General features: G+C 43.1%; 3 protein-coding genes across 4 annotated transcripts; 2 read left to right on the top strand and 1 right to left on the bottom strand.

Moving 5' to 3' along the window:
• Positions 1 to 6,397: 6,397 nt before the first annotated feature.
• LOC130134746 (uncharacterized) lies at positions 6,398 to 6,982 on the bottom strand. The gene has a single exon (XM_056302405.1). The coding sequence runs from the start codon at positions 6,980 to 6,982 to the stop codon at positions 6,398 to 6,400; it is 585 nt and encodes a 194-aa protein (XP_056158380.1).
• A 6,689-nt stretch (positions 6,983 to 13,671) lies between these two features.
• On the top strand, positions 13,672 to 16,325 carry LOC115661427 (probable LRR receptor-like serine/threonine-protein kinase At4g29180). 2 transcript variants are annotated; one of them, XM_056302295.1, is made up of 6 exons: positions 13,672 to 14,046; positions 14,651 to 14,853; positions 14,949 to 15,075; positions 15,172 to 15,234; positions 15,309 to 15,495; positions 15,797 to 16,325. In XM_056302295.1, the coding sequence occupies exons 1-6, from the start codon at positions 13,896 to 13,898 to the stop codon at positions 15,933 to 15,935; spliced, it is 870 nt and encodes a 289-aa protein (XP_056158270.1). In that variant the 5' UTR covers positions 13,672 to 13,895; the 3' UTR covers positions 15,936 to 16,325. The 2 variants fall into 2 exon arrangements, with proteins under 2 accessions (XP_056158270.1, XP_056158271.1); XM_056302296.1 differs by having other exon boundaries at positions 13,918 to 14,046; positions 14,658 to 14,853.
• A 3,266-nt stretch (positions 16,326 to 19,591) lies between these two features.
• LOC115661432 (BRASSINOSTEROID INSENSITIVE 1-associated receptor kinase 1-like) lies at positions 19,592 to 21,040 on the top strand. Its single transcript, XM_030583707.2, has one exon. The coding sequence runs from the start codon at positions 19,667 to 19,669 to the stop codon at positions 21,038 to 21,040; it is 1,374 nt and encodes a 457-aa protein (XP_030439567.1). The 5' UTR covers positions 19,592 to 19,666.
• The last annotated feature ends 4,436 nt before the right edge of the window (positions 21,041 to 25,476 follow it).

The following is a 25,476-nucleotide window of genomic DNA, read 5'->3' as shown; positions in this document are numbered from 1 at the left end:
TAAATGCAAAAGTTCCCATGGTAATTCAGAACGACTATAGCTTTCATTAGAGATGCAGGTGGGTGTAGGTTTCCTCATATCAAGGTTATAATTAGTTCCATTTGATTCCTTCCTTGATTTGGAAGGGCTTAAGGGGAAATTTTCTGGGTGTATACAGAATAATATGTCTGTACAGAACCGGTGCAAGGGAGACTTGATAAGGAAATCTATGCAAGTTCAATTACTCAGTTTAGACAAGTCAAACGTACAAGGACTTGATTGGAAAAAGAGCATAACTTCAGGGACTAAAAGCAAAATTTTTACCTTTCGTTTTCGAGATGCATGTCCTTGGTCGGTATTTCTCATGGAACAAAGGACTGTTTTTCATTACACGACAAGATGGAGGTTAGTAGTACCTTTGTTGCCCGGGCTTATAATTCACCTTAATAAGGGCTGGTGTCGGTGTCAGCCTAACAGAACTGGCTGAACTGCATTCAGAAGCAGCATAGAAATTCTAAATGTTGGACTAATTTTTCCAACAAAGATCAACGTACCAAGACGGGAGAAGCGAAAGCGACAAGGGTGACTGACTCGTAGGAGTCATTGCTTGGTGGGACATAACATGCATTATCAACATTGACGATACGATACTCCACAGCGATTGTAATGGGTTGGTAAGTATGAACAACCAAACTAGTTAAGTCTGAATAAGCAGACTCAGCTCAGGCTCACCTCTGCAGCAGAAAACTCTCCTTCCTTCCTTCTTCGGTTCCCGTTCACGAAAAAAGAAAAATTTTGAGTAATCCGAGCTTGGATTCCGAGGAGTGTGGTGTTTTAGAAGAGCTAAAAACTATGGTCCTCAAGTTTTCAACCTTCGACCTCACCGAAGATCCCCCTAATTTCGATCTGCATTCACCACCTGCTTCTCGGTCGTCAACAATTTGTCTGCCGCTTAATCCTGCTGGCTGCAGTTTCATCAAAGCTATTGTTGCGAAATTCAAATCGGCATTAGTATATATATTACAAACAATACAGAATTGTAAAGAAACGAAATTGCAATAACAAAGTTGGAATCGATACAAATGAATACCGAGGCCTGTATTTGACACAATTTCCTTAAAACAGATTCGTTCCCTCCAGCACGGTTGACGGCTAAGAAGTAATCAGCACTTCAAAGCTTCTGACGAACAAATTGTGGAACTGAAAAACAGAGGAAGAATGATTTTGATAAATAGAACAGAGGGGAGAGCATTTCGGGAATTGTAACGACAGATTTATCAATACGCATCGGGAATAACGGCCGATTAAATTAATCGGAAGGCAAAATTAGGCTTGTCGCGAGGCCCACTTTTCGGTCTTGCAATCGTGTACACGAGATGTGTGCTCGCGCCCAAGTTTTAGCTTGTTGGGCGTCGGATTTGCACCCCTGCGCCTGTGCGCGAGGCATAGTGTTTGTCTTTATGATAGTTACCACTTCAAATGAAATAGAATCGTATATAAAGACTCCATACCTTCTTTCTTTTCCAATGCTGACCAGTGATTTTTCCACTTCCCACTTCCAACTCAAGGGTGTTTTTTGAGCATCAATTTCTCATTCATTCACCCATCAATTTATCCCATATTTCCAACAGCTATTACACCTCGCCAGGTCGCTGCCAGTGCTTCTCTGTGCTTGGTCAATTCAGCTTCCACGTTTGGTTGTTGGAGGCCAAGAGAATTGGTCCAATGTCCAGTGGAAGGACGCCTTCAAAGGTTTCGATTTCGACGAGCTGAAGGTCGCTACCAACAACTTCAGTGAGACAAAGAAGGTGGGCGAGGGTGGGTACGGTTGTATGTACGAAGGACTCTTGGGGGACGGCTCCAGTGTGGCAATAAAAAGACTCAGTAGAGGTACCTCTCAGGCATGGACACTCCATGCTGAAGTAAAATTGGGGAACATGATCTGTCATCGGAATCTGGTTCGGGTTTGAAGGCTTTTGTTTGTCGTCAAAGCATGGAGAATACATGCTTGTGTACAATTTCATGGCGAACGGAAGTCTGGACTCACTTTTAAGAGGACAGCTCCCACTTGATTGGCCCATCAGGAATAAGATAGCGATTGGAGCTGCTAGAGGGCTCTCCCATTTGCATGATCTGAGGATGATTCACAGGGACATTAAACCCGATAATATACTGTTGGATGAGGACTTTGAGGCTCATGTTGCATATTGTGGGATGGCCTTGTTCATGGACGAGTACATAGGGAAGGCTGTTTCCAAAGGAGAACCCAATGGTGAAGACGCTAATTTTACCGACTGCCCAATGGGAACGCTTTATTACATCGATCCAGAGCGCTTTACAGGAAGAAACTCAGTAAAGAGCGATGTTTATGGGTTCGGCGTGACGCTTCTTGAACTCATAAGCAGTCGAAGAGCTTGGGAAACAACCTGCCTCGATGAAAATGAACTGGGGTTGTGTGCATGGGCACATGCCCTTTCAGAAAACGAACAGTGGGGAAGGCTAGTCCATACCAATATGCCGGGCGGCTATAACGTGAGTGAAGTCAAGAGAACCGTTCACCTGGCTCTACTTTGCACGCAGCTTGACCCCAAAAAACGACCTTATATGGCTGAAGCAGTCCTATTTCTTGAAGGAATTATTGGCTTGGAGAAAAGATGGGAGGAGTATCAAACTAATGCCACGACGCCATTTGGAAACCTCAACTTGGATTCGAGATCGAGCGACTTTATGTTAGTGAAGATGAAACAAACCAGCCTTCACAAGAACTTTGATTTCGCAGAGAGAGATGGAATAGAAGACTAGAAAATATTAACATAGAACAAAAACTGTCAAGAACAAGCTTAATAGGAACCTGTTTTTTAACTGCACACAGACGTGCAAAAAACTGACTTAAAAAAAACAACTGACTTGTTCCACTTCCTAGAAAATAGCTAACAAAGTAACTGTCTAACAAATCAAACTTGACGGAAAAACAGAAAAGACTAAAACAACAGGAAAAACAACAGCAGCACTGGGACAGCTCCAACAAACTCCTCCTTGGATCAGTTGCTGCTGCAAACTCCAATTTTCTCCCTTAACAGCTCAAATCTTTCAACTTGAAGTGGCTTTGTGAACATGTCTGCAAGCTGATCTTCTGATCTACAATAAACCAACTTAACTTCACCACTTTGTTGCACTTCACGCAGAAAGAAGAATTTGATCTTAAAATGCTTGGTTTTGCCATGGAAAACTGGATTCTCGTGATATTGCTAAAGCAAACTATGATTGTCCACATAAACTTCAATGCAATCACAAGAACTCAACCACGATCCTTCATTATCTTCTTCACCACAAAACTTGATTTGCAATGCAGAGGTCGCTATAAACTCAGCCTCTGCGAGTGGATCGAGCTACAATCTCCTCTTTTGGAACACCAGGGAGAAACAAGCGAACCAAGAGTGAAGCAAGACCCGGATGTACTCTTCATGTCATCTACCGAGCCAAATTTCAAATACTATCGTAAAACCCTGCAACTTAAACTTCGGCCTTTCCTAAACTTCACACCAAAGAACAATGTTCCTTTGATGTATCTCAAGACCCTTTTTGCAGCGACCAAATGTAACTGACTAGGACTACTCATGAACCTGGATAAAACACTCACAGCAAATAAAATATCTGGTCTAGTTGCTGTGAGATACATGAGACATCCAATTAAGCTTCTATACATTGAAGCATCTACCGCTTCTGTTCCATCATTCTTTTGTAGCTTCTCCTTAGCAGTCATAGGAGTGCTGACACTTCTACAATCTTCCATCTGAAACTTCTTCAAAATTTCCTTCATGTATTTCTTTTGGCAGATGAAAATCTCATGTGAAGTTTGTTTGATTTCCAGACCTAGGAAATAAGCCATCTTTCCCAAGTCTGACATCTCAAAAGCTGCAAATAGACCTTGCTTCACCCTCTCTATCAGTTCCACATCATTCCCTGTCACCAACAAATCATCTACATAGAGTGACAGAATTACAACACTGTGATTCACCTTCTTGACATAAAGAGTGAACTCACTCAAGCTTCTTACAAAGCCAAAATCTTGCAAATATCTGTCTATCTTTCCATACCAAGCTCTTGGAGCCTGCTTCAGTCCATATAGGGCTTTCCTCAATCTGTATACCTTCTCTTCTTGCCCTTTGACACTAAAGCCTTCAGGTTGTTCAACAAAAATCTCCTCTTTGAGCTCTCCATTTAGAAATGCAGACTTGACATCTAGCTGAAATATAGGCCACCCCTTCTCTGCTGCAACAGCTAATAGTAGCCTGATTGTATCAAGTCTTGCAACAGGCGCAAAAGTTTCAGAATAATCTACTCCCCATATCTGAGCATAGCCTTTCACAACTAGTCTAGCTTTGTGTTTATTGACAGAACCATCAGGATTGAGTTTTGTTCTGAACACCCACTTAACCCCAATCACATTCTTGTCAGATGGTCTGTCAACAAGCTCCCATGTGTGGTTTTTCTGAATCATTGTCAACTCCTCCTGCATTGCTGCAATCCACTTCTGATCCTCCTTAGCTTCCACAAAATTAGCTGGTTCAAGCACTGCCACATTGCTTCTTTCATAAACTTCAGCAAGTGACCTTGTGCCTCTTATTGGCATATCATCCATGGTATCTTCTAATCCATTCACAACTTCATCAACCTGTACAGTTGTTGCAGGTTGTTGTTCTGCAGATTTCTTCTGTTCTGCATTCTTTTCTTCCATCCAATTCCACTCATCTTCCTCTAGAAAAACAACATCTCTACTTACAGTCACCTTCCCTGTCATAGGCTGAAAAATCCTATAAGCCTTTGAATGTAGACTGTATCCAATGAAGACTCCAGGCTCAGCTTTTTGATCCAGCTTGTCCCTCTTGACCTGAGGAACATGCGTATAACACAAACACCCAAAAACTTTTAAATTCTTTACATAAGGTTTAACACCATACCATGCTTCAAAAGGTGTTGACCTCTCTAAGGCCTTTGTGGGCAATCTGTTCAACAAGAACACTGCAGTACTAGCTGCCTCAGCCCAGAACTTCTTAGGTAACATCTTCTCCTGCATCATACATCTGGCCATTTCTATAATGCTTCTGTTTTTCCTCTCACTGACCCCATTCTCGTTGAGGTGAATAGGGGCGATGAACTCGCTGCATAATGCCCGCTTCCTCACAATTTAACTTAAACTTGTGAGCAAGATACTCAGAACCATTATCAGACCTGAGCATTTTGATTTTCTTCCCACTCTGATTCTCAACTAAGGCTTTGAACTTCACAAACACATCAGCAACTTCAGACTTGGTTTGCAGAAAGTAAATCCAGCTCATCCTAGTCATGTCATCTGTGAAAGTAATGAAATACCTGTTACCATTGAGAAATGACTCTGACATAGGTCCACATAAGTCTGTGTGGACTAATTGCAGCTTCTCACATGCTCTCCAGCCTCCTCCTTTAAAAGGAAATCTGGCTTGCTTGCCAAGAAGACAAGTTCTGCACTGTGGAAATTCCTTCTCCAAACTTGGCAAATCATCTGCCAAGCTATTCCTCTGCATAAACAACATGTTCTTCCAGTGAACATGTCCAAGCCTTTTATGCCATAGCTCTGCATTTTCTTCTTTGCACTTCAAAGCCATTTGTTGCATTTCATGTGGCTTGAACAGGAAGCACTTGTCCTTCATTGGCATTCTCAACACTTCCTTGCTATTTGCATTATCAATAAGGCATTCCTTTCCTTCAAACTTCACCTTATAGCCCCTCTCAACTAATTGACCAACACTCAATAGATTCTGGTCAATTTTTGGCACAAAGAGAACATCTCTAATGAGCTTCTCCTCCTGATTTCCTTCGATAGCCACTGTACCCTTCCCTTGCACTTCGATATACTGTCCATTGCCAATTCTGACTTTGGACCTGACTGACGTGTCTAGACTCCTAAACAGCTTCAAATTGCCAGTCATATGATTGGTACAGCCACTATCCACCAGCCATGCATCATTCTCAACAGGAGAACCAGAATAGGAAGCCACAAATAAGCATTCTTCCTCGGTTTCATTCACTGCTATATGTGCTTCTCCTGCTTGCTGGTGATTGTTCTCTTTGCAGATTGCTTCCATGTGACCCATCTTGTGACATCTTCTGCACTTAGCATCAGGCCTCCTCCAGCATCTAAAGGACTGATGAGTAGTTCCACCACAGTGTTGACAAGGCTTCTTGTTCTTCTTCCATTTGCCAGATCCACTAGAACTTCCTTCTTTTGCTGCAAACTTGGAGTCACCTGCATTTCCTTTTGACTGATTCCATTTTTTCCCTTTGCCTCCATCATTGAACTTCAATTTAGCTTGCAGTGCACCCTCTACAGGCTCTTCTCTTCTCATCAGTCTTCTTTGCTCCTGTGCTTGCAGGGCACTTAACAATTCACCGCAAGCTTTATGTCAGCTAAATCTCTTGTATTTTCCAGAGAAGCTATGGTGGCTTCAAACTTCTCTGGAAGAGACACCAGGATCTTTTGAACCAGCCTTTCATCTTTCAAGTCAGTCCCTAAAACTCTGATCTTTTCAACTATCCCAATCAGCCTATCAGAGTATTCCTTCACTGACTCTGAATCCTTCATCTGCTGTCTCTCAAACTCCCTTAAGAGATTCAGCACCTTCATGCTTCTTATCTTCTCATCTCCCTCGTATTCATCCTTCAAGCAATCCCATATTGCCTTTGCAGAATCGCATCTCATGATCCTTGTGAAAATAAGGGGTGAGACAGCAGCATACAGGCAAGACTTTGCCTTGGCCTTTCTTGTGGTTCTCTCTTTATGGAACTTTATCTGATTCAAGGTCGGATTGTTTGGAAGTGGAGCAATTTCATAATCATTCTCCACAGCCTCCCACAAATCATGACCCTCCAAGAATGCTGTCATCTTGACAGCCCAAACTTGATAATTTTCCCCAGCGAATACTGGAGCAGCCATTGCAGAGAATCCACTTGATCCTGCCTCCATCAACTTTGTCTTTGCAGGCTCGCTTACCCTCACTTCACAGTCCCTTAAGATCCCACAGAAGCTCTGATACCAATTGTTAATGAAGATGAAACAAACCAGCCTTCACAAGAACTTTGATTTCGCAGAGAGAGATGGAATAGAAGACTAGAAAATATTAACATAGAACAAAAACTGTCAAGAACAAGCTTAATAGGAACCTATTTTTTAACTGCACACAGACGTGCAAAAAACTGACTTAAAAAAAACAACTGACTTGTTCCACTTCCTAGAAAATAGCTAACAAAGTAACTGTCTAACAAATCAAACTTGACGGAAAAACAGAAAAGACTAAAACAACAGGAAAAACAACAGCAGCACTGGGACAGCTCCAACACTTTACTCCTTGTCACAACGAAGAAGGATTGTATGGTCCTAGATGATCCTTTCAAGAACGTGTTCCTCAAGATTCAACCGTGAGATTGTGGCTACCTCAGCCTGTGCATCAGACAGATTAATCAGTTTGTTCAAGTTGAGGTGGTGACATTTTTGTTGTTCTTTTCTTTTTCTCCCACTTAGGGTGGAAGATAGTAGCAACTTGGATTAAGGATGCTTCATGTTTTACCACTAAAGCTTCTGTAACTCTACCACATATGACTTTGTGCGTTTTGCATTCTCGCACACCAAACAAACATTTTCTTTTTCCAATTTGCAGATCGTCGAGAAACCTGGAGCAGTCTCATCTAAAATCTACAATTAACGGTTTCTCCTGCTTGGTCAAGAACTTTTTGCGCAAATAGGAAATGGAACCCTAATCCTAAGATGTCAGACATCAGAAATAATTCGCGAGACCGTGTCAAGAACTTCCATTTGGTCAGATTAGACCTTGAAAGTTCTGTTTCAAAGGTCAGATTAGAACCCTAGTCCCGAATGGGTACAAATACTCACTAATAGTCGTCGTTAATTGTAACAGCCCGAATTTCGATGTAATTCCGGGATCAATAAAATTGATATTATTTCGCATTTCATTTTAGTAAGTCTCGTCCAGAGCTGATCACTCTCGGGATACTAACCAATAGGGTATGGCTAATTAGGAAACGGTACGTGGACCAAGGACCCGATCGCGAAGCGGACACCGATCACGAGAAATGATGAGAGAATATTATGAACCAATATGGATCGATCTTAGGAAAGGTGACGGATTTGGTTTGGCCAAGGCCAACGATGTACAATCGGATCGCAGGTGATTCTGCCTGACCAAGAGTGCACGTGGCCAACCAGTTTTGAACTTAAACCGGACGATCGTGACTTCTGGGACTAGTGATAATTTCTCATTCTCTCAATGATCGGACCGTTATGACTCGGATAACCCTAGGTCGATACGCGTAACTAGTCATGGCCACGGTTCAGGAACCGGCGGTTCCGGTTCGTGGCCATGTATGAATCGGAATCGGAACCGCAAGGGGGCGGTTCCAGGCCGGTTCCGGTTCCGGCCGGTTCCGGTTCGAGGGGGAGGAGGAGAAAAGGGGAGGAGGCGCAGGGTAGCGAGGGGGAAGGAGGAAGGGTTGTCGGCGTCGGCGGCTGCGGCCATGGGCGGGGGCGACGGCGGCGATGGCGGCGAGGGTCAGATCTGGGAAGACGGGGGCTGGCGGAGGAGAAAAGGGAGGACCAGAGGAAGCGCAGGGGAGAGGTCGGAGCGTCACTGTCGGTAAGTTGGACTGGGCACTGTCATCCACCCGACGCTCCTTTGTACGCCTCCTCCCCCCAAACATCAGTCCAACCACACACCATTATACAATTCCCTCACCTTTGACTCCTCCATCCCTCTCTCTCTACTCAGCGAAGCAAAGCATCTCCCAAACCCACCACCCCTCCAAATCATCATCATCCTCCATCGTCTTCTTCCTCCTCCTCCTCCATCGAAGGCATAAAGAAAGAGCCAGCCCTCCATCATTGGCGAGGGAAGAGAGAGAGAGAGAAGACACTCCTCCCACCGCACTACCCACCACCTCTCCATTTTTCTATGCTTTTCTCCCAGACCGATCTTTGACGCAGATCTGTCTGTGGGTCTTCTCCCTTTTCTCCCCTTCTTTCATTACCTCCGCTGCTGCTGCTGCTTCTTTATCACTACTGCAGGGTTTTTTTTTTTATTTTTTTTTTTGGAACCGGGCTCGGAACCGCCGGTTTCGGGCCGGTTCCAAAATTTCTGGAACCGGAACCGGGCCCGTAGGCCACGAGCCGGTTCCAGTTCCGAACCACGGGCCCGGTCAACGGCCCAGGCCCGGGTTTGACCGGGCCGGTTCCTGGCCGAAACCGGCCCGTGGCCATGACTACGCGTAACCTCTAAACAGCCGCCCGTTAGTGAGAGACCCTAAAATTGGAAATTTAGCGAGTTTTGGTCACGAAATTGGACCCGGACTTCGGTGTCGATCTTCGAGGACTTGTACAGCTATTTTCACGATTCTGACGTCATATTATGCTGGCCACGCACGTTTGGGGATAGTACGGTCGAAAAATGGAATTTCGACCCGGAAGTCAAAAATTACGATTTTGCCTCTCAGGACCCCGACGTTGATTCTGAGGCCGTCTGAGGTTATTTTTCGCGGCCGATGTCATTTTAGGGTGGCCACGCACATTTAGATTAGTTTCGGTCAAAAATTGGAATTTTGGCTCGGAAGTGAAAAATAATATTTTTTTATTCCCAGAACTTTGCAGTCGATTTTCAAGGGCTTAAGAGGCTATTTTCGCGATTCTGACGCCATATTATGTTGGCCACACTCATTTAGGGTTGATATAGCCAAAAATTGGAATTTCGCCCCGGGACCGGAAAAATGACCATTTTGCCCCTGGGCCGTTTTCAGTTCCGAATTTTGGAAAAATTTTGGGGTAATTAAATCTGGTTTATCAGCTCAATTATTGGGGGCTAAAGACCCTTTTGCCCTCAATAATTGGATAGGATCGAATGAGGACCGTTAGATTAGGGGTATTTTCGTCAATTGCCCGGATCGACGACACTTGGCACCCCTTGGCCCACCCTATTTGACCGGTTGGACCGGCCCCCTCTCTCTCTCCTCCCTCATTCGGCCAGACCCCCACCGAGTGGCCCCTCCTCCACGTTTTCCTCCTCCTCCGCCGGTTTTCCTTGCCACCCGCCGGAGCATCGCCGGCCGCCGTGCCGCCGCCGCGCCGTCCAGCTGCTGCTCCGCCTGACCTCACCTCGTCAGCACTACCCTCCCGCCGTTCTCTCTCTCTCCCTCATCCCCGTTCTCTCTCTCTCTCTCCCTTGTTGTCCGTCCGGCCAAGGAACGCCGGAGCACCGCCGGACCGCCGTTCCGCCGCCGTCCAGCCCTCCAGCCCGTCCATACGTCGCCGTACGTCACTGTCCGTACAGTGTCCGTACGGGAGTCCATACGCCGTCCGTACGCCGCCGTCCGTACGGTGTCCGCCGGGAACGCCGCCGCCAGTTCCACTGTTCATCGGTGATCGGCCGCCGTTCCTCGTCGCCGTGGTCTAGAATTAAGTGAGTATAATTCCTAAACCCGGATTAGGACTGATAGTGCATTTTCTGGACTGGATTGAGGATTATCGGTGTACACTGGGACAAATTAGTGAGTCGAACAATGGTAATGGTGACAAGAATAATATTAGTGAATTATTGGGGTGGCGTGGATTAGTTGAGGATTAAGTGACTGGACTGCCGGGTATGCCCGGGCTGGATGACTTGTTGATTGCTGTGCCCAATTGTGGGAAATTGAATAATGCCATGTCGTGTGACTGAGTGGCCGACCAATGTGGAGTGTGATTGACCAATTAATGACATGAATTTGACTGGATGCCTGAAATTGTTGTTGCTCATGGAATATTGTACTGCATTGCATGGCCACGCATTGTGAATGCCGAGAATGAGACGTATGATGAAATTGTGTGAGAATGCATGCCTGCCATGAGCATGTGATCACCTAATATACCCTGATGCGTGTTACGCGGGGTTCAGATAATAATTGGCAGTGTGTGTATGTGTGATCACAATTCGCTCTGATGCGTGTTACGCGGGGTATGCCGTCCTCATGCACTTTGAAGCAGGACGATGCCCGGTTCATCCGGAAGACGACCATCCTGATGCGTTTTACGCAGGCTGTGGTTCGTAAGGAAATCAGTGTTGCGCCTTATGCACTTTGAAGCAGGCTAGAGACACTGGGCCAGATCGGTGTTGCGCCTCATGCACTTTGAAGCAGGCTAGACGCACCGGGCCGGAAATGGTGTTGACTCGAGTCGTAATAAATATTAATAATTGAGACAGTGTGCAGTGTGAATTGAAACGGGAGCATGGCATAACATTGACATCACATGCATAGAATGCGTGACCCGGCATGCGAGATGAACACTGTGAGCATGAGCATGTGTGTGACGCACGTGTGATCATTGTATTTGCGCACATATCTTGAGGACATTTAATGAACTGCCTAACCTGCAGGGAAATTCCTATGTTCTATCTGGACCCGAGGGCCCAGGTTATTGTTTGCGTATTATGTTATTTTGCCTGTCAGGAGATTGCATGTTAGCCTAGCCTAGGTTTAGGGGTTATACTCATTGAGATTCGTCTCACGGTTGTAATAACCCACCTTTTCAGACCCCCAGCCATAAGAATGCCGAATCCACCGCTTTTTGGAATACTTGCACAGATACATCAGTATACAAGTACCTACCCCGCAGGAAATGGGGAATCGTATGTAAAATACCGATCCGTGGTGTTTATAAACGTGGGTGAATATTTTCATCGGACTCAGGAGTATGTGGCTTGGTGCCTAAGAGATGCCGACGGAAACCTAGGGCAACCCCTTAGGACTTTTGATGCGCCAATCGATCAAAATGGATTGATGGAACCCATATATGCGGATGGCGAGGTGATCAATCCTCAGGATGTTTATGATGTAGATGACGTTGATGAGCCTATGGATGGGGAGCCACAGGTGATAGCTGAAGACCAAGACCAAGTTGTCGAGGAAGAAGACGAGCTGGAGGACATGGATCTGGATTCTGATGAAGACCACGGAGAGGTAGCTGAGGTAGGGTCAGATATGGAGATAGGAGCTGATGAAGATGACGAGTTAGGTCTTTACCTAGATCCGGAGTTAGAGCTCGATTCAGAGGATGAGAGGATCCCGGCAGAGGCTATGGACTGGGAGGAGTCAGAGTCTAGTGAGGAGGTCTCTGAGGAGTCGTCAGATGATCCCACCGAGTCCTCAGACCCGGAGTGGGAGCCGTAGAGAAAGGCTAGAGCTTGATAGGGACGATCGTTTCTTTTTACTGCAGTCCCCCTGGTAGGATTAGACGACTCACCCTAGCCACCGGTCCTTTTTGCTTGTGTGGCTGTTTGCAGGTTTTTGAGCCGGTTGTAAACAAATATTGTAAAAAGGGTTTTCTATAGCAATATAAACATTATGCATGTCCTTCCGTGCTGTATGTTGCCGTGCTGTCCATTGTCTCATATTATTATTGTCAGGATTTGTTTATTTCTTCCGCTTGTGCTTGATCTCTGTTGGGCGTTGGGTCAGCGACGCTTCCTGGGACGTCGCACACAAACAAATCGACCTTTGCGTAGGATGTTACTGCTTCGTGGGGTACGGGGCGTGACATTAATCCCTTTCAGGGGTAATTTTTTTGTCAATTCGTCAAAGAAGTTGTGTCAGCAGCAAATGTAAGCTGTGGAGTTAGCACCTCCCATCTCCGTATTTAAAGCCAAAACATCCGTTTGTCTCACTTTTAAATTTCGCATTTGGCCCTCATCTATATATTATTTTAATATAGTAATACAATTTAGCTTCAAAGAGGAAAGGTGATTTTTCCAACTTAAAATTAAAGATTCTATTTACTGGGTCTCGACTCATTCCTTTATTTTTCAGACGTGTAGAATGGACCTCCCATAGCCTTTGCGTTTCAGAGTTCCTGTATATTACGAAGGTGTTTACGATATGTAGTTCTACTATGTGGATTGACGCGGAATTTTTTGGAGTGGGTTCCCTATTGATTTGTCGCCTAGTACCGAAACCTCGATGGAGAGTTAGTTAGGCCTATTGAGGGGCTTCGACATTGACGAATGATGGTCACGCAACGAAGGGCAAAGTACATGTAGTCTTTTGGAGGATAATGTAGTATGGAGATAGGCAATCTCGGCCTGCTCAAGACTTTTATTTCTTATAAGTTGTAAATCTAATAAGTAATATAAATAAAAAAGTATAGATAGTTTGACTATACTAGTGCGATTTTCATTGTTAAGAAGTGTTCAGATTATGTTTCCACTTGCCTCAAGATTAATAAGATTAATAATTGTAAGAGACACGTATGACGCGTGACATTTCCGGGCATCCTAGATCATGTGACAATGATAGGGGAACAAAAAACATCCTTTTCTTCTACAGTTACATACTTAGGTTTCCAGTCAAACATCGGAGCGGGACACAAATATACCCAAGAACTTTGAAAATTACAGCCGGCACCACAGAGAACTTCGCTTCGAGAAATTCAAACTGTCAACAGGAAACGGGTCGTCGTGCTTAAAAAGTGGCAATTCCGTGCGGGGCAAAGGCACTTAACTTGACCGTGACTTTGTGCGATGGTCAAAGTGTCCCGCTCCATTACAGATTCTCACTGTGTGACCCATTCAAACTGCAAGAAAAATGCTTCTCATATGCCCCCTTTGAATCCGTCATGCTAGTTTCCCCTGCAGTAACTCACCTCCAAAAGAGATGATGAAACCACCCTAGCTCTAACCCACAAGAAGAGGAAATTGACAGCTCATAAAACATGCATTTCTCATGATCATCATCATCAAATCCTTTTCCTCTGAGAAAAAGAAATATGTCCTGTGCATAGACATTTGTTCAGGTGGTGATAGAGAACAAGATTTGGTTTTCGAGAGCAGAGCGAAAGGAAGAACATGGTCTTCAAATTCGCCACCTTTGATCCCGCTCAAGATCCTGATGATTTCAACCATGCTTTTCCTCAATCTCCAGCATCATCACCATCAGCACCACGTGACTATACTGACAGCTGCATCAGAGCTTTAGTCAGCCGGCTCGCTGTCGCTGGTACTTCTCGAATCTTAACATTTCAGCCGTGACACTCATATGCACTCATGCTCACATTTCTCTCATTTGTGCTTGTGCCCATCATTCCAAAGTGTCCTCTGGCCTATTTGTAGGCTCTGTAAGTCGGTTACTTTTTCTGGACTATACTTGCTGGATTCTTCTAGAAAACATCATGTCAAGGTGACAGGCAAAGTGATTTTGGAAAAGAATAGACCCTAAAAAAAGAAGAGTGTTCTAAAGGGAGGATGATCATGATGTGCTAAATAGTTCTAGAGAGTCATGTTGGTTATATTTGACTGAGCTCCTAATAATTAATGACCCAGAATTTCATCCATGACAAGCATGCGAATAAACTAACAACTTGCGAATACTATTTTCCCTGATTAGTTCATTGCTCCGCAAGGTGCCAGAACTTCAATCCCTACTGTTTTTTTTTCCCTCTTTATCATCTTCTCCTTGAATATAGCTCCCAAATTTCAGAAAATGCTGCCCTATAGGTTGGATTTCTCAGCAGCAGGGCATCCTTCAAAGATTTTCCTTGATAATCTACTTGTCGATCTTCGGAAGTTGTTATGTAGTACTTATTGGAAAGATTATGGTGTAGAACCTAGGGAAAAGATGCTGAAATTAAAGGATGGACCTTTTAAATATGGCGAACTTGCGAGGATAACGGGGAACTTTGGAACGGTTCTCGTTGAAGGAGGATCTGGAAATGTATATTTTGGCACACTGGAGGATGGCACCGAAGTTGCTGTGAAGGTCTCCTTTTGTTTTTCTATACGAGGGTCCAGGGAATTTCAAGCCAAGGTTAGATAGAACAAGGCAAATGATGCATATTTAGAAACTTGGTCCCAAACTAATGTCTGTATAAACACCGGTAATGCACACTTGTAATTTTGCAGGCCAAACACTTGAGGGCTGTTCACCATGAAAACTTGGTTTCTCTGCTTGGATATTGTGATGGCACCAAAACCAAGGGGCTAATATATGAATTTATGGATGGTGGAAATCTGCAACAAAACTTAACAGGTATTTTATCATTCTCTTTTACAATCCTTTCTCTAGAATTATCCCGAAGGTGCCTGTTTTTCACATATAACGGTGGTAGATGTGTTGATTTAACAGGCGACATTCCAAATTTCTTGACTAGGAGTAAGAGACTACAAATTGCCGTCGATGTAGCACAAGGTCTGTAAATGAAATATCCACTATTGCAGTTTTTGCTCTGGCATGGTTTGAGGAGTTTTTGCAAAGAATTGCAGGTTTGGATTATCTTCATCATGATTGCCACCCACCCATCATCCATGGAGACTTGAGTGCTGCAAACATCTGGTTGAATGAGGAAATGCAAGCTAAATTAGCTGACTTTGGTATCTCAGCTTTTGAACCCCGAGCTCTTGATTCTTATCCAACTTGTCCTCTGGGCACTCCAGGCTACTTCGACCCAGAGTAATGACTAAAACTCAATCTTGTCCAATCTCTTTATGCACAAAATCAGACATTCCCTAAGATTTCATGTGTCACTTCTCATTTATTAATATCCATCCCTTCTTCACTACTTGGATACACACGAAACTACTGGTGAAACATTTCAATGTTTATAGGTCTTATCTTTTCCACTTCTTAAGTGGTTAAAATTTGGACTTGACAAAAAAAGCTCAAAAAGGATAAATGACTCAGAGATTCAAAGAGAAGCCTTATCATGACCTAGAAATTGTCTTCTCATCCATATTCTCATATGTATATGCAGGTTTTATCCATATTCAAGGCCAGACACGAAAAGTGACGTTTATAGTTTCGGAATCATACTCTTTGAGCTAATTACAGGACATCCAGCAGTAACTAGAGGCGCAGTGCGCAACGTGTTTTTGGATGACTCCTATCGTTGAAACTAAAGAAATACAGACGATTATGGATCCAAGTTTACAGGGAAAGTTCGACATTGACTCGGCTTGGAAAGCGATAGAGATTGCAAAGTCTTGTACACGGCCAACTGGAGTAGAAAGGCCGGACATAACTCAGGTACTGGCGTTACTGAGGCAATCTTTAGCAATAGAATTGGCATCTCAGTGCTGCCACTCCGAGGTAGTTAACTAACTAGAAAATGTCAACTTTAGGTGCAAAAATATCTGCAGCAGTTTAGTGCTGAACTCAAGTGGTGGCTTATGTTTTAGAGTTCATACTTGTATTTAAATTTGGATTTCCGTAAGCTATCCTTGTCTTTGTGTTTGATCGTGTTGAGTGGGGTTCTCAATAGAACCCGAGCAATATTCCCTACTTTTCAAAGTACTTTAACTATTGTCCTTTGTGGAAGAAAATGTCTATAAGTCCTCTTTGTATGTCGTGGTTACTCCAGCTTCTTCTTCTTCTTGTTATTGCTTCATAGCAAAATCCTTCTTCTAGATCATAGCTAAAGATGAGAACCCAAAAAGCGGAAAAGGATTATTTTGAACTCAAATTTGTATTTCACATCAAAGTGACATGGTTGTTGGGCTTAATCTGACCAAACAAAGTGGGTGCGCCTGAGTTTGGAATCGGGGATCATCGATCATGTTCAGGAAAATTGTCCAAAAAATCCTAAACCTATTACAATTTCGAAATTTAGTTCTAAACCTTTTAATTTTATCAATTGAGTCCTAAAAACTTTCACGTTTTTCCAATTGAGTTCATCCAATCAATTTTTTACCGAAAATCGCTGACGTGAACAAATTTTTAAATATTTTTTGAATTTTTTTATTTTTTATTTTATTTTTTTTACACCTCTGGTCGGCAAGGGTGTTGCAGCCCTTGAAAAGCCAAACGCAAGAGAGCGGTTACCAACTAATGAAATCACGGAAATTGAACTCATCTCACGCTCTTCGTGGTCAATGGTCCACAATTGACGGAATTTATTTATGGACCGACTAGAGGTCTGGCAGGCAAAGGCATTGAATTTTAGGTACAGCTTTACACATTGCAAATGCTAATGTAACTGCTGAAGTGTGCCATTGACCATTGCGTCGTTGTCCGAGTCACGACCACAAAGGTCCGACACCCCCAACGCATTTTCTCTCTCGGACAACAACCCACGAAGTTTCCAGGAAAGTTCAAAAAGCTTAAGATAAGTCCCCAGCTTCAATATTAAAAGAGAGAACCGCATTGCACGGGAGGCCCGCACTCGTACGCAGTCGTATACAACAAAAACAAAGACATTGGAAAAATCCACCGCACGTACCGGTTTTCCCGAATTCTCTTTGTATCTTGTCCCGACAAATTTATCAATTCAGTTAATTAATGATTACTATTGTTTTAGTCTTTTAGATGCAGAAGGTAATTGTCTGTGCACTTGGCGTCGGTCACAAGACGCCATTATAATCCCAAAGCCAAAAAAACGACTGTTGCTACGTCGCGTTCTGTGACTTGTGCTGTATGCATGTTTGATGCTCTTCTGAATTTCTGATATCATAATAGTCGTAAGCCCGTCGCTATTAGCTATTAAGTAAAGAAAAAGGGTGCTTGGCGCACTCCGCTCGCTCCCTTTCCGCCAATCCGCCCGTTTTCGACGACTTCTTTTGGTCGTCGCGTGTAAAATGCGAAGCCATTGCACTGTGAACGATGCTTGAGATATGCTTCAGCTTGAAAAGTGTAGCTCTAATGGCATGGCAATACTAATTTATAGAGAACAAAAAGGGCAAAACCCACAACCTTACTCGGATGTTATTACCTCAAATCTAAATTTGTGGCGTCATCCCCTGATACTAATGTCGTCGAATAATTGCCTATACTCATCCTTGGACACAGGCCGTAAAGTACAGAAGATTGGGGGACTAGCTCTTTTTTTCTTGTACTCCGTTGTTAACACATGTAAAGACATTTCGCGCTTTGAGTCGCATGACGAATCACCAAATAAAAGGATCGAATGTCGAAAAAGTAAGCAGACAAACCGGGTGCCAAGAGATAACGATAGACATTCGATATGTTCAAAAGCGTGTGCTTATCTGGAAGGTGGATAAAGCGTACATAGCCCATTCGGCTCTTGATTACGACCTCTTTTGTTGCGGAGATAGATCAAGATTTCATACCTGGCCTGTTCATGCTTGTAGCGATTTCAAGTAAAGCTCATTTCATTGGGGGAGAAAGATGGGTCTGCTTTTCATTCTTGAGTATTCAGAGAAAGCAACTCCCTTTCGTGTTTTATTCAGTTCACGTGTATCAAAACGTTTACTTTTTTTCTCGTTTTTGGTGGCTGGATGCAATGGGAGTTAGCTTTATGCGGGTGTGACTTGTTTTCTCTTATGGACTGAGAGAAAGACGGAAAGCTGCGCACTTTACAGCTTTTCGCGACTGTCCGTCCGTCTGTCATGCATTAGCATGGAAACAAACAAGACATGTCCCTCACGCCTTACAGGAACACACACAGCCCAACAAGTTGCAATCATGAAGAGAGAAAAGGGTGTAAACATGAATTGTCATTTTCGCTGTAAGAGCAACAGTAAAAGACAGAATTCATTTGATCTTAAGGCGTGTTTTAATCTGTCTTGTCTCAATGGAAATGACCCGAGAAAAGGAAGGTTTAAGAAACAACATTCAGAAGATCGCCGGCGACCCTCTTCTCCGGTAATCTACCCGTCGGACTGGGAAAAGATTTTCAAGAATAGCAGGAATAGAAAAGTGTCCAAATCAAGAAGGTGTCCTCAAAGTCAGCTGGCTTTCCGAACTAGGAAATTGGAGAGTTTGACTTACGACCATGACAAACAAAATTTGAAAAATAAGAATAACCAATTTGGAAATGGGGAAGAGCTAGTGTCCAGTCAATTGAGCCAAATATAAGCCCCTCCCATTGTTGATAATGCTTTACCTTATCCCCAACAAACGTACTTCCATAAGTATGTTGGGATCACAGATCAAACCTACAAATCTGGGTCACTGACAGATTCGATCGGGTGAGCTTTGATCGACCCATGGAATCATATCTAATCCTAAATTTCATGCCCGAGAATGGAGATTAATCATCATCAGTCAAACCAATTGATGTAATCGTAAATTTGTAACCGCCGCGATAAAATTACCGTCCATATTTTACCGAAAATCATTACTTCGCATACTACGACACCAATACCCCAGTTTATTTTTTTTTTGTGCGTCGCCAATATCCCAAACTTGTAGCCGTGTAACAAAATTTTGGATATTAACCCTAATTAAATTTCTGATATTCATATTAATCGGTAGCCGTCTCTATTGTGTAAGAAAAGGTACTTGGCCCCCCCTCCTAATTTCGCATCCCGCCAAATTTTCCACGACTTTTATGCTGGACTCGATTCATATTGATGTTATGCGGGGGACTCCTAATAATTTGATGATAAAAGTCTTCTCAACACTGCCTCTTGGAAGCTGCCATGGCAGTTTCCTTTGCAGTCTCCTCCGTTAAACTTCTGAGTTGGTTCTTAAAACTTCTATTTAAGTGGCAGCTTCCTCGGCAGTTTCCTCTGTCAAACTTCTGAGTTGGTTCTTAAAACTTCTATATAACAGCTCTCACCCACAAGAAGGGGCGCAGCGATCTCTCACAACACACATTCATTTGTTAAGCTCGTGATAAAGCAACTCGGGTTCGGTTTCTAGAGGGAAGGGAACAGGAAGGAAAATGGTGTTCAAATTCGCCACCTTCGATCCCGCCCAAGATCCCGACGATTTCAACCCGGCTTTTCCACCGACTCCGTCGTCATCACCCTCCGTAACACTCTGTCAGCCATGCGAATACACTTGCACTTTCACCAAAACCATTGTCAGCCGACTTGTTTCTGCCGGTGCTTCTCTTGTCCTTACAGCCCCTGCTTTTGAATTTCACGATGATGAGATTCGAGACCGATTCACAGAGACGCCATTTCACGGTATCAATTTTGATGTCCGTCCAGAATTTCATCAAAGACAGCTTAAAGAGTTTACTCTGAAGGAGTTGAAGGTGACTACCCGAAATTTCAGCAACAAGAGAGTTATAGGCAGGGGCGGATTTGGTGAAGTCTATGAGGGTCGATTAGCTGATGGCTCTCTAGTGGCAATCAAAAGATGCAATGCACAAAGCAATCGAGGTATCTTAGGGTATAAAAGAGAAGTAATGATCGGTAGCATCGTACCCCCACGTCACAATCTGCTTCCCATGCTCGGATTTTGCGGAACACCAAAATGCGGGGAGCTAATTCTCGTCTACCCGTTGATGATCAATAAAAGTGCAGCATCGTGCTTAAGAGAGCGACCCGAGGAACAACCCCCGCTGGACTGGCCTACCCGCAGAAAAATAGCTGCGGGCGCTGCGAGAGGGCTGTCCCATCTGCATGATCTGAACATAGTGCACCGAGATATCAAAGCTGCAAACATTCTGTTGGATGAGGAATTTGAGCCTCACATTGGAGACTTTGGGTTGGCCAAGTTCATCCACCGTAGGCACGGTGGATACTTTGAGGATGGCATCGAGGAGGCAGCCGTGCTTCCGGGGAACAAATCCGAAGGAGGATCCCACGGTGAATATTCTGATGACACGACAGCGATATGTGGCACAAGAGGACATATTGCGCCAGAGTATATCATTACCGGGAAATGTTCAGTGACGAACGACGTCTTTGGTTTTGGGATAATGCTTCTAGAACTCTTGAGCGGACAAAGTGCTTGTGATCTTGCAAGGCTTGCAGATGACGCGGATATGGGGTTACTCGATTGGGTAAAAGGGCTTCTGGTAGAGCGTAGATGGGCAATTCTAGTCGATCCCGATCTGCAGGGTGAGTTTGAAGAGGAGATAGAGAAAGTGATCCAGCTGGCTCTTTTGTGCACACAAATAGACCCAAGAGAACGACCATCCATGGCACAAGCAGTCCGAATTCTCGAAGGCCATAGCATCGAGGGGAGATGGGAGAAGTATTATTTGAAGTATCAGCATCTCTCGTGGAACTTCGGAAGGCTTCAAGGGAATGCGGACGTCTCCTCTTCATTACTCATTCCTGAAGAATTATCCGAACCCAGATAATTAATTTCCTGACCGAAGAACCCGCCCCCTTCTACTTAGAGCAATCTCCCAAAAGATTTGAGTGATGGGAGCAGATGTTAACTTACATATCAGTCAACAAAATTTCTCCCGATCGATCTGAGACTTGAGATGTCATAATTGATGTGTAGCTAAGCTAGATATCACTAACAACAAGAGAAATGTGATCGATTATAATAAGAAGAAATTTATTACCGACAAGGACATAACCTACCTGCATAAATTGTGAGACTCCACAAATTTTGTTGTTTTTAAATATATTCTAAAATATATATTTATATCTATTCTAACTTCATAGAAACCTCACCATTGTGAGGGTGCCGTACACTACCGTTATCTTCCATGGGCAATAATATCACACCCTAATCCACGCAAGGAAAAAGGGGTGACATAGCCGTCCGTTAGGAGAAGGACGAAGCCTCAGAATAACCATACGTAATAAAAGGCCAAGAAAAGCTGGTCACAAGGTCTCAACGTACGGAATCAACAAAAAGCATGCCCCGAACCAGCTATCTCCAAAAATGATTATATCATAAACATGTGCATCTTGGCCACTAACTAATACCAAAAGAACGAGACCGAAAAAATCACCAAGTCGAAGCACTCCTCCTTAGCGTCACAAGGTAAGGTACCTAAAATATTAAAGGAAATGAGTGAGCAAATCATAGCTCAATGATTGATACTTATCTCATTATGGGATGGAACACTAATTATGCACATTTTGTAAACATCGCTTTCGCTAAAAAAAAAACAATTAACAAAGCTTATAGAGCCAAAACAATGCATTTGCAGCAATAAATCCAAACATGCGGTCACAAGATAGCATTTTAACATAAAACACAAAACTATGTCAATGGTCGAGCCCAGTGACTAATCTCTCGCCTATTGTCATGCGATGCGGCAGGGAAAATTACTAAAAAAGTTCTAAACATTTTAATTTGATCAATTTAATCCTAAAGATTTTGATAATTTGTCAATATAGGTCATCTGGCCAATTTTGGTCGAAAAAATCACAAACGTGGACACCGGTCGTCATATGTGGCACAACCAATGACCGGCACTGACGTAAACAATTTTTGAATTTTTTTAAAATCTCGCCCGCCGAGTGAGGCTCGCTTGAGGCTAGCGAGGATCGACCTTGCCTGCCTTGCCCACAGAGCGAGGCTCACCCTCGCAGGGGCGAGGTTGCCAGAGGCCGACGAGGTTGAGCCTCGTCCGAAGTTGGCGAGAGCGAGCCTCGCTCAAGGCCAACAAGGTCGACCTCGCCTGTATCGCCAACCTTGGTAAACCTCGTCCCTGCAAGGGCAAGCCTCGCTCGACGGGAGAGGTTGACCCGCCTGTGGTCAGTCGTTGGTCATCGTGGGGGCTAGCGATTGGCGGAGGAAAAAGGAAAAAAAAATAAAGGAAAAAACAAAAAAATTTATAAAAAATTCAAAAACATTTTAAAATTTTGCAAAAATTATTCACGTCAGTGCCAGTTGTTCCACGTAGGACAGCTGGCGTTTACGTTAGCGATTTCCGACCAAAATTGGCCGGATGGACTATGTTGGCAAATTGTCAAAAGGTTTAGGACTAAATTGACACAAATGCAATAGGTTTAAGATTTTTTTGGTAATTATCCCCAATGTGCCCCTCATGGCAAGGCTCACAATAAAGTTTGCCCCTTAATATAAGTCTCTACCTATTATTAGCCGGTGGCGCAACCCACCCCGAATATCCTAAAAAGTAGTATGTATACCATATACCTACTACCGGACTCAAGGTTTCACGTTGTAAAAGGGGCATGGAGTCCAACAATACCACTCTCAATCAAACGTATGAACTATCAAACTTACTTTATAATTAGAGTTCACAAGTCAAATTATATAACACTTCCACCTAGCATTTCACATTTATAATTCATTGCAGAAAGTAATCATCAAACTAAGCTCACGGTGTTGTAATTACGAAAAGCAACAAATCACAATGCAAATCCTAGTAATGAAAATGTAGTCAATTTCCGGTTCAAAATTTATAAAGCAAACGCTCCAAGCACTATCATTTTCTTTTCAAATACCATGTCATGCTATGCTTATCTTATTCCAAAACATATACTAAGTTTTCGAGACATGATATTTTAAAATCCATAGGAAATAAAAGCACCACTCGACTACAATTAAAAGCCAAATCGGAAACTAAGCCATTTGGAAAGTTTCAAAATCTTGTCAAGCATTAACCAAACGTCAAACTTGCGTCAACAAACGTCGACTAAGACTCTACTAGGAGACTCTATTTTTGGGTCAAGCGTCCACTGACGGTATGATACTTGTTTAAAAGAAAAGTGGTGTTTAGAGTATATTTGTGCATAAAACTGGATCCTGTATTACGGCCCTTTTGGTTATTTGAATTGACATAGTCAAACATCTCTTGGAATATTTTGTGGGTTATGATTCATGAAATGGTTTGAGAAATGTTGTATGAAATGTAATAGGAATTATAGGTCGCTCAATTTCTTCACGTTAAATTAAGTATTTTTGGTAATTAAGGTGGATCCACACACATGATGATTTGCATTAGCTTGAAGTCAACATTGTCCTTATAAGGACATGCTTTTATGAATGAATGGCTGAGAAGTGCAATCACAATAGGATGAATTATGAGAAAAAATTAGACCGAACATGTATCAATAATTGGAAAGTCATTTGTGTTTCTTATAACTGGATTGGAATTCCTATCCAAGGTGGGGAATTTCAGCTAAAAGATCATTACTTGGCCAAAAAAATAAGTAAGATATAACAGCACAGACCTATTTGAATATGGTTACCAGATTTGATCTAATCTGGAAATCAGCTATTCTAGCCTCTGGTCTTCTACAGTTTTGGGCCTGTTGTCCTTGAGGCCATTAGGGTCAAACAGAACAAACAATTTTTCCAGTTAAATTTGCACTGGGCTTGATCCAACCAAACAATGTCAAATGGGCGGTTTTGAATCGAGGGATCATCAGTTATCAACAATTCGAGTTTTGATCCGACATGACAAGTTTAATGCCGTACATATATAAAAGGGATAAGTGCATTAAAAGTCCTAAAACTTATCATGAAAGTGCAATTAAGTCATAAAACTCACTTTTTGAAAGTTTTAGGACTTGATATAACATTCGTGATAAATTTTAGGACTTGATTGCACTTTTTGAAAATTTTAAAACTCGATTGCACTTTCATGATAAGTTTTAGGACTTCCAGTGCACTTATCCCTATATAAAACATGCAAGTTTCTTCTCTCTCCTCACTAAAATCGAAGTTTTCTCGGACAGCTCAATTGGACATAGAGATCAGTGTGGAATGTGAAAACCATGAAGTTGCTTTTCTGTAATCATTGACTAGACCAATAGCACTGAAGTATAGTCAAAGAGAAAAACTAAAGAAAAAAAAAGGGGTATGAAAATATCTCACAACGCTTGACGAAGAGATTTAAATGGACCTTATATTCACACATGATGAGAAAAGCAACGGGCAAGAGTTAAGATCAGTCTTTTCGACATGGTTGTCAACTAATGAAATCGCATATAGACGGAAATCGGATTCATCTCAAGCTCTTCGCGTCCGATGGTCACAATTGACAGGACTGTTTTTTTTTTTTTTTTTTTGGTCGTCAATTGACAGGACTTATCTATGGACCGACCTGAGGTCTGACAGGAACAAGCATTGAATTTTAGGTAAAGACTAAATCAAAATTTAAAGGCGCCACACATTGCAAACGCTAATATAACTTGCTCAAGTGTGTAATTGACCATCGGGTTGCTGTCCTAGTCACGACCAGAGAAGTCCGACCGCCTTTGTCAGGCAACACCCACGAAGAATCCAGGAAAGCTCTAACAGCTGATGATAAGTTCCCGGGTTCAACATCAAAGAAGAGACCACATTGCACGAGAGCTCGTGCTCGTATGCAGTCGCATACAACAAAAGAAGACATTGGAAAAATCCACCCCGCGTCCAGGTTTTTCCAAATTGTGTATCTTTTATCCTGTCCCAACAAATTTATCTCTTCAATTAACATATTCATTATCTTAGGTTTAGAGGTAAAAAGTTATTGTTTGCGTGCTTGGTGTCGGTCAGAAGTAGGGGTGAGCATGATGGACCGCCTAAACCGGGACCGGACCTGACCGGACCGGCGGGTTTGGTCCGATTCTCGGGAGTATCGGTCCGGTTCCCGGTTCCTAAAAGTGGAACCGGTTTCCGGGCGGTCTGGTTCCCGGTTCTAGGGTGGGAACCGGACCGGACCGGACCGGACCGATAATTTTTTTTTTTGCTCAAAAAATATATTTATTTATTTACTTTTTTAAAATTTATGAAAAAAATAGAAATCATTTTTATCCGTTTACCTATGGCCACTCTGGGCCTCTGCGGCAAAAGTCCCCCTTTCCCATAAAATAGAAAACA

This window comes from Syzygium oleosum, unplaced genomic scaffold, assembly GCF_021117445.2.
Source record: "Syzygium oleosum isolate NSW1041296 unplaced genomic scaffold, Sole_v2.1 Sole_v2.23, whole genome shotgun sequence".
Classification (NCBI taxonomy): domain Eukaryota; kingdom Viridiplantae; phylum Streptophyta; class Magnoliopsida; order Myrtales; family Myrtaceae; genus Syzygium; species Syzygium oleosum.
This window is presented reverse-complemented; position numbering and strand designations above follow the sequence as displayed.